Source organism: Clupea harengus, chromosome 18 (genome assembly GCF_900700415.2).
Source record: "Clupea harengus chromosome 18, Ch_v2.0.2, whole genome shotgun sequence".
Lineage (NCBI taxonomy): Eukaryota > Metazoa > Chordata > Actinopteri > Clupeiformes > Clupeidae > Clupea > Clupea harengus.
In genome coordinates this window covers 12,667,033-12,674,849 of record NC_045169.1, presented here as the reverse complement: position 1 = coordinate 12,674,849, position 7,817 = coordinate 12,667,033, and the positions used below count along the sequence as shown (strand labels likewise).

At 43.3% G+C, this 7,817-nt stretch overlaps 1 protein-coding gene across 5 annotated transcripts; it reads left to right on the top strand.

Moving 5' to 3' along the window:
- The first annotated feature begins 258 nt into the window (after positions 1 to 258).
- LOC116224750 (ubiquitin carboxyl-terminal hydrolase 37-like) lies at positions 259 to 5,512 on the top strand. 5 transcript variants are annotated; one of them, XM_042710418.1, is made up of 12 exons: positions 259 to 333; positions 441 to 496; positions 725 to 908; positions 1,373 to 1,497; positions 1,592 to 1,726; positions 1,915 to 2,046; positions 2,341 to 2,814; positions 2,928 to 3,027; positions 3,415 to 3,519; positions 3,627 to 3,664; positions 4,148 to 4,211; positions 4,314 to 4,437. In XM_042710418.1, the coding sequence occupies exons 1-7, from the start codon at positions 301 to 303 to the stop codon at positions 2,474 to 2,476; spliced, it is 801 nt and encodes a 266-aa protein (XP_042566352.1). In that variant the 5' UTR covers positions 259 to 300; the 3' UTR covers positions 2,477 to 2,814; positions 2,928 to 3,027; positions 3,415 to 3,519; positions 3,627 to 3,664; positions 4,148 to 4,211; positions 4,314 to 4,437. The 5 variants fall into 5 exon arrangements, with proteins under 5 accessions (XP_042566352.1, XP_042566353.1, XP_042566356.1 ...); XM_042710419.1 differs by lacking the exons at positions 259 to 333; positions 441 to 496; positions 725 to 908; ... (1 more) ...; positions 1,592 to 1,726; positions 1,915 to 2,046 and adding exons at positions 3,109 to 3,188; positions 3,918 to 3,955; positions 4,995 to 5,132; positions 5,397 to 5,512 and having other exon boundaries at positions 2,500 to 2,814; positions 4,314 to 4,892; XM_042710422.1 differs by lacking the exons at positions 259 to 333; positions 441 to 496; positions 725 to 908; ... (1 more) ...; positions 1,592 to 1,726; positions 1,915 to 2,046 and adding exons at positions 3,109 to 3,188; positions 3,918 to 3,955; positions 4,829 to 4,892; positions 4,995 to 5,389 and having other exon boundaries at positions 2,500 to 2,814; positions 4,314 to 4,580.
- The last annotated feature ends 2,305 nt before the right edge of the window (positions 5,513 to 7,817 follow it).

The window sequence follows — 7,817 nt, the reverse complement described above, 5'->3', positions numbered from 1 at the left end:
CAATTTCAGTTTAGGTTTTGTGCTAAGGTTGATAGATGGAGATGGTTGACTTAATTATTAGGAACTGCTGGGAAGTTAGCTATTAAATATAAAATAAAATGTTGATGAAGCAACTCTGATACGCACCAGTAAACCCTACTTTATGACGTTGATGCAACGGTCTATCTGGGCACACTGCGGCCATTGTTATGTCATATGTGACGCAATGGTGAGTATAAAAGGGGACCATAATTGGAATTGTTTTCATTAGTAGCCAAGGATCAGTCGAGTTAATTGTTACTGGAGCTACGAGCGAGCGAAATGTTGTGTTGCCCTTGTTTCCCCTTTAGGAAGGTAATAATATGAACAATATGCATAGGAATATTACTATAAATATGAGCATAAAAATATGTAGGTGAGCTAAAATGAATTACATTGATTGATGTATTGATGTATTCCAGCGCAAGAAAGTCCGTCTAGAGCCAGTGCCAGAGGTGGCGATTCCCAGACCTCAGAGGTACTGTCATGTATATAAGGCTACACAAGGGACAGTAACCAGTGTAAGGCTTAGCGTAAAGTTAATAATATGGCCATACAATCTAGTATGACCATATTTCTAAAATAAGTGAGGTTAACAGGACAAATTACGGTTCTGTTTATTCTAGCTAGTGCTGTCTACCTGAGTACACGCTTGTTAACTGCTGCCTCCTATCCCATCCAATCCCCTCTCTGATATCTCACACAGGGTCCGCCCGATCCTCAGGAGGCTGAGGAAGTTCCTGAAAAAGGAACAAGCCCTTGTGGCAGAGGGCTCTGTACGGGAGCCCCAGACAACAGGGTCAGAGGTCACCCCTCACATCCCCTCAGAGGTCTCGGCCATTCCGATCACACCTAGTCCAAATGCCCTTCAAGAGACCGAGAAGGAGGAGGTAGACTGTTGTTCTGTTGTCTTTTCCACTGCAAAACCTCACTCTAGCTAAGCCCCTGTTCCCAGTTACTAGTCCTGAGCGTGAAGTCATCAGAACATTTTTAATAAGACTTGTATTTCAGGCATGCTGTTGCCTGTCTCTGGGATGATGGTGCTTTTAGTTTGATTCTACTGATGTGATGCTTATTGAGCTTACTGAGCTTATGTCTGCAAAAACGGCATGTTCTGGCTCTAGTTAAGACTCATCTAGTTGCAGTTATAATAATATAGTACATCACATTTTTCACATTATACATCACATTATTATAATTATTATTATTTGTTATATTGCGGAATTCCATTGCATTATTTCTTTACAATTGTTATGGTGACAGGAGTCAGCTGGTAACTGGTCTTGAAATAATGACTTATTGCTAAAACAAAATACATCTCTACTCTCTACTTGCACACACTCACTCATTGAAGACTAAGGTGATCAAGGCCATCCTTCATGAGGACCCTGTTAAAATGGAGGACCTCGAGGGAGAGGAGGAGACCAACTCGTCCCTTGTGCCTGCAGTGCTTGGGCCCTCCTCCAGCTCCTTGGAACGGTTGGTGCTGGTTAAGAGTACTGCACACTTAAGGATACTGCACACAAGGATACAATATGTCAACATTTTAGTTGGCTGAACTGTCTTTTCACAGCTGTGTGACCCAGCTGATGGGGCAAGACGTTGCCAAGAGGGAAAGATCATCAAGGGGCAGAAGCCCCTCTGCTGCATTAACTGCCCCAGACAATAGTGTTGCCCTCCTCCAACCTCAGCAGCTGAAGTGCAGAGGGTACGTCACCTGGACCACCACATCACCACAGCTTTGCCCATGCATTACATACACATGCACATCTATCTTTGGCCATGTTTGTTTGACATACTGACTGAGTACATGTACAGTATAAGTCATGAGATTTTATCATTCTATCATGCCGAGTTGAACATGGGTGACCTGACTTCATCTCCTTCTCCCTGCAGGCTGCCCAACCTGGGGCATACCTGCTACCTGAACGCCACACTGCAGTGTCTGCTCCACCTGCAGCCTCTCTGCACTCAGCTGCTGGTGCAGGAGGAGGTGTGGAGGATGGAGCCAAAGGCACTGCTGCTCGGGTAGGAACAGCTCTCTCTCTCTATTTTCTTTCTTTCTTTCTCCATTTCTTTCTCTCTCTTGCACACACACAATCACACATTCAACATTCAGACTGCTCCACGTCCTGCTCAAAACTCACTTTGTGAAATAGCCCTAAACATGATGGTGAGTAGGATGAAAAACGACTCACTTCCTCTCTGTCCTTTACTTACCTCACCTACCTCTTTTCTTCACTCTCCTCTTTTTCCACCTTTTCTATCCCCATTTATCCCTCTCCCTCTCCTCACCTCTGTGTCTTTATCTTCCTCTTGTAGTTCGTTTGTAGGACTGGTACTCCTCAGAGGGTCCTTTGAAATGGACATGAAGGCAGCTGTACTACTGGAGCTCAAGGACCAAATCTCCCTGCACAACCAGGAGTTTGAGGGGAACTCGCAGAACGGGAGAACCTAGCGATGACTTAGCAATGTACACACATGCACATACCATACATATGTGCACGCTACAGTTATTCGTTTATCAAACCCGGGATCATGGTGTGGTTATGCCAGCTGTGGTTGAGGAGCAATGCTGCCTCTTTTATTATTAGGCTTGTGTGACATGTATGGATATTCATCTGTTTGTGTGTTTTATATCTGCATTTATGAGTAGGACGCCCATGAGTTCCTCTCAGAGTGTCTACTGCGGCTGAGGGTCATCGGCCAGGCACTGGCCATGGGCGACATGGCCTACCAGTGCCCAGTGGACACTCTGCTCTCCTTCCAGCTCCGGTATATAAGAACTTGCCAGAGGTCAGTGCTGTTTATAAAGAAAGAGCTGACGCATAAATACAAGTTCCCAGAGAATTGTGTTCCTCAGTGATACTTTGCTCATCTTATCTGCAATGTGTGTGTATGTTGAGCAGCTGTGGAGTTGAGAGCATGAGGGATGAGGTTAACACCATGCTCTCCCTCGACCTGGTTGTACAGGGATCGATAAGAGACAGCCTCCAGCTCTTTTTCACTGTATGTATTACCACACACGTCTTACAAACAAACTCACACACACACACACACACACCTCACACTTGTTTTTTGTATCCACAGGAATCAAATGTGGAGTTCCGGTGTGAGTGCTGTGAGGGTCGGGTGTCAACCTTGAGGTGTCATTTCCACACTCTGCCTCAGTGAGTCTGAGACCTTCACTGTGTCACTCCCTTATGAATGTTTATTTTTTGATACAGGACAGTTCCGACCTTCTTAGGTCTTCATCAGAACCTTCACTGTTTAACCCAGACCTCTTAAGGCGGTTTTACACATTCATTAACCAATACGATTTCACACCAACTTTATTAATTTTTTCATGTCATGTTTTCTCCCCTTCTGTTCCCTTTCCTATGTGTCTATCTGTAGGGTGTTGATCCTCCACCTCAAGAGGTTCTGTCCCCTGACCCTCACCAAACAACACCAGGCGGTCACACTGGACCCCATTCTGGACCTGAGGACACTAGGGGAAAGGTGAAAAAACATATAATGTAGACGCACGCATGCAAACACAGACAGGAGTACACACAAACACACACACACACAGAAACACCAAGACACTAATTATTGTGTTTTAACAGGATTGAAGATGTCCTTAGGACGCCTCCTCCAACCAGAGGTACGTCATTTCACTTCAGTCCCATCCTGCTCATCAAAGCTTTCATGGTCTCAGTAGACACATTATAACCTCAGTAGTTGACACTTGCAGCACTGAATAGACAAAGTATTAGCAGTTTTCATACCTTTTGACAAGCATTTCATGTCTCTGATTATTCTGTGACACATGCTAGTTGAGTACAGTGCCACATTGAGTAGTTTGAGCGCTGGCTGCTGTGTAGATGAAGCTCATCCTTCAACTTTTTGCTCAGCAGTGTCCAGCATAGGTGGAGAGACAGGGACAGAGACCCTGGTGAGAGACAGGGAGGGAGACACAGGCACTGAATTGACATGGCAAATTATTGACCTGCATAAAGGCTGTTTGATCTTGTGGAAATGAATGCTATGTGAATGTGTGTGTTTTCTAAATGTACAAGTAACTTAGGTGTAATAGTGTGTGTGTTTGCATCATGTATTAATTAGAAACTTCAAATTGTCCTTTCAGGAAGGAGAGGGACATTATACCTTAATAAATGTCCTTAGCCACATTGGCTCAGATACCACCAGCGGTAAGACACACACCCACACACGTGCAGAGAGAGAGAGTATGTAAATGTTAAGAAAGGCAGGCATGTCTGACCTCCCTGTTCCTTGTGATTGGACGATGGCAGGCCACTACATGGCCGACTGTGAGGAACAGCCAGGCCAGTGGGTCACATACAGTGACCACTGTGTCTCAGTGAAAGCTGAGGAGGCCGTCCTCAAAGACAGGGAGAGGATGGCCTACATACTTTTTTACATCAAAAAGGTGACACATGCTGGAGTACAGTGTCACACTGAGTAGTTTGAGCGCTGGCTGCTGTGTAGATGAAGCTCATCCTTCGACTCTTTGCTCAGTAGTGTCCAGCATAGGTGGAGAGACCGGGACAGAGACCCTGGTGAGAGACCGGGACAGAGACCCTGGTGAGAGATGGGGAGGGAGACTCAGGCACTCAGTGGACAGTTTGTTTAATGTGGAAAATGATTGACATGCATAAGAACATAAAAGCTGTTTGATCTTGTGGGAATGAATGCTATGTGAATGTGTGCCTTTTCTAAATGTACAAGTAACTTATGTAGGAGTTGGTGTAATAGTGGGGCGTGTTTGCATCGTGTATTAATAAGAAACTGCAAATTGTCCTTTCAGGAAGGAAAGGGACATTAATTAAGGAATAATGTTCTCAGCCACATTGGCTCAGATACCACCAGCGGTAAGACACACACACATGCAGAGAGAGAATATTGAGTATGTAAATGTTAAAGAAAGGCAGGAATGTCTGACCTCCCTGTTCCTTATGATTGGACGATGGCAGGCCACTACATGGCCGACTTTGAGGAACAGCCAGGCCAGTGGGTCACATACAGTGACCACTGTGTCTCAGTGAGAGCTGAGGAGGCCATCCTCAAAGACAGGGAGAGGATGGCCTACATTCTTTTTTTACATCAAAAAGGTAATTTACACCAGCCACAGCTTAACACTTACATCTGTACACACAACTTCTCCAATATCTTATTAATGAATAATATTTCAAACATTGCCCTCCCATGTCGGTTTTCAGTAGTCCCTCACACACTTTAATGTATATTAAGCCTCTACCTAACACCTGTCTTCCTGTATAATGGTTCCTACAGAAGAGACACTTGGTAACTTAGTGAAAAGAGTGTGAAGAAAACTGTTTCTGTCGTTTTTCACTGTTGTGTTTTTTTATTTTTAGTGATGCGGATTACCCCCCTCCCCACCCCGTCTGCCTTCTGCCCTCCCCATCATCATCACGGGTAAAAGCTGTCAGCACCACTCCAGCAAGCAATGGGTGACCTATTCATAAAGGGCAAATAAAATTGTATTAAACCAACATCAATGTCTACTGGAGAATGCCTTCACTGTATTGAGCACATCATTGGCATCTTAAGCGACAGATTTATAAGGCTAGATTTAAACGCAACATGGAAAGTTTTACCAAAACATCCCCACCTATAGCCTGAGGTTTCTTATATTCTCAGATAAATATGGGGGCGACAGTGGTACAGGAGGTAGAGAAGACGTTTAGTAATCAGAAGGTTGTTAATTCAATTCCCTGTCGAAGCGTCCTTGAGCAAGGCACTGAACCCCTAATTGCTCCTGATGTGCAGTGTGCCATCAGTGTAAATGTAAAAATGTGTATACATCCTTGTAAGTCGCTTTGGATAAAAGCGTCTGCTAAATGACTAAATGTAAATGTAATAAATAGAAGGTGCTGAAGGGCATTGCAGCAGGATCAGCATGAGTGCTCTTCACGTGAAAACAAAATGACATTCCTGAGCACATAGGAATGTGAGAGACGGTCACATCACGGTTTATCTAGGAAGGGTAATTGATAAATTGATTTAACAAAAACCCTAACAATTGTTTAAATTTCGTTTGAGAAGATTAGTGGCCCATGATGTCATACATAGAGATGTTGTACTACAGCCTGCCACCAAGAGGGGTTAAAGACCAGCTTTAGTTGCTTAAATATACTCACCGGACATGACATTACATTACGCACAAGGACAACTTAGCAGCAACACTTAATTTATGCTTCTCCGAGCCCTCTCCAACAAAACTCGTACAGGAATCTGGTACGGGAAGTTAGTAGGTGCACGACAGCCTCTCCGAGGTGCTCGGAGAGGGTTCGGAGAGAGCGGTTAATGTCGGAGAGGCGTTCCCTGTGTTCGGAGGGGCGTTCCCTATGTCCAACTCCGTGAAATCTGAGTAGCATTAATTTCGCTGCCAAATTGTTGAGGTAAAAGTTATATCAACTATAGCAACTTTGTAGTGATTCATGACTAAGCTTAATTTGATGAAAATGTAATTTGCTAGTTTGATGAAACATTCAATGGTGGATCCAAGTACAATAGTAAAAAGAGAAACACTTTTTTTTCTCAGATTAACTACACAGTTTTTTTGCCATTTTGGCTATGTGTTCTTTTTACCTCAACAGCCTGCTCCACTCTTGTTAACTGCCTCTGAAAAAGAATGGAGAGCAATTAGTGACATACTGATAAGAGATAGTAGTCTAGCAAATACTCATGCATATCCGTCCTATTGATATGTAAAGACCACCAAATGAAAACACATAATTTGCGTTTTCCTAAGATATAAAATACTTTCTTGTCTGTGATGCAAAGCTTTTTGGAAAAAAAACAGCTTTGAAATTACTTAGTTGCTGCAGCTGGAGGCTAACATTAGCTCACTTTGACTTTAGCGCATATTCGCGGCAAAATAACTGCGTATTCTCGGTCAAATGACTCACACGCTATGCCTCTTAAGCAGCTTGCACACTGCCCCGACAAACGCCAACATTCTCCAACTAACGCCAACAGTCGGGTCAGTGTGCGCCGGCAGTTGGTGTTAATTGGAGAATGTTGGCGTTTGTCGGGTATTGTCGGAAGAGTTCAACATGTTCAGTCGGATCGGGCAAAGTTGGAGAATGTCTGCCCAATGTAGAGCGATTTCCAACGAACTCCAACATTCTGACAGCTCATTACCTTGACAACTAGGCTAAACTTGCGTGCATAACATCCTCGAGCTCTCTTGGATGTCGAAGTTATGGTGGTTATCAGCCAGTTTGTTAAAAAAAACGACATCCTAAATCTATTTATAGATTAACGTTATGTATTAGCTTCCCCAAATGAACGGTTTTCGAGACATATATTTGTCTATTTCAACTTCTACGACTCGTTTAACACTGCAAGAAAACATGTTTCTAAATATTAATATTAATGTTTACGGTGACACTTTACAGGAGTACGTTTGAACATATGTTAGCTATCGGCCACTCCCACTTCGTTCCACTTACTCCGTTGGTTTTCGAAATATTAATATGCACGCCGCCTGCTTTTACATACTGTTGTATGAAAAAGTTTTGGCACCCCTCTGAGGCTGCATGATAATTTACTCTGTCTTCACCAAAAAAAAATCACAGTGGTATATTGTTCATTTTTCTGGTTAACACTGAGTACTGGGGTGTTTTCCAGACAAATATATTTAGTGTAGCAGTGTTTAGTTGTGTGAAATGAAATGTGAAAAATAGGCTGTGCAAATATTTAGGCACTCTAATCATTTTGCTGATTTGAATACCTGTAACTACTCAATACTGAATAATTGCAACACATAA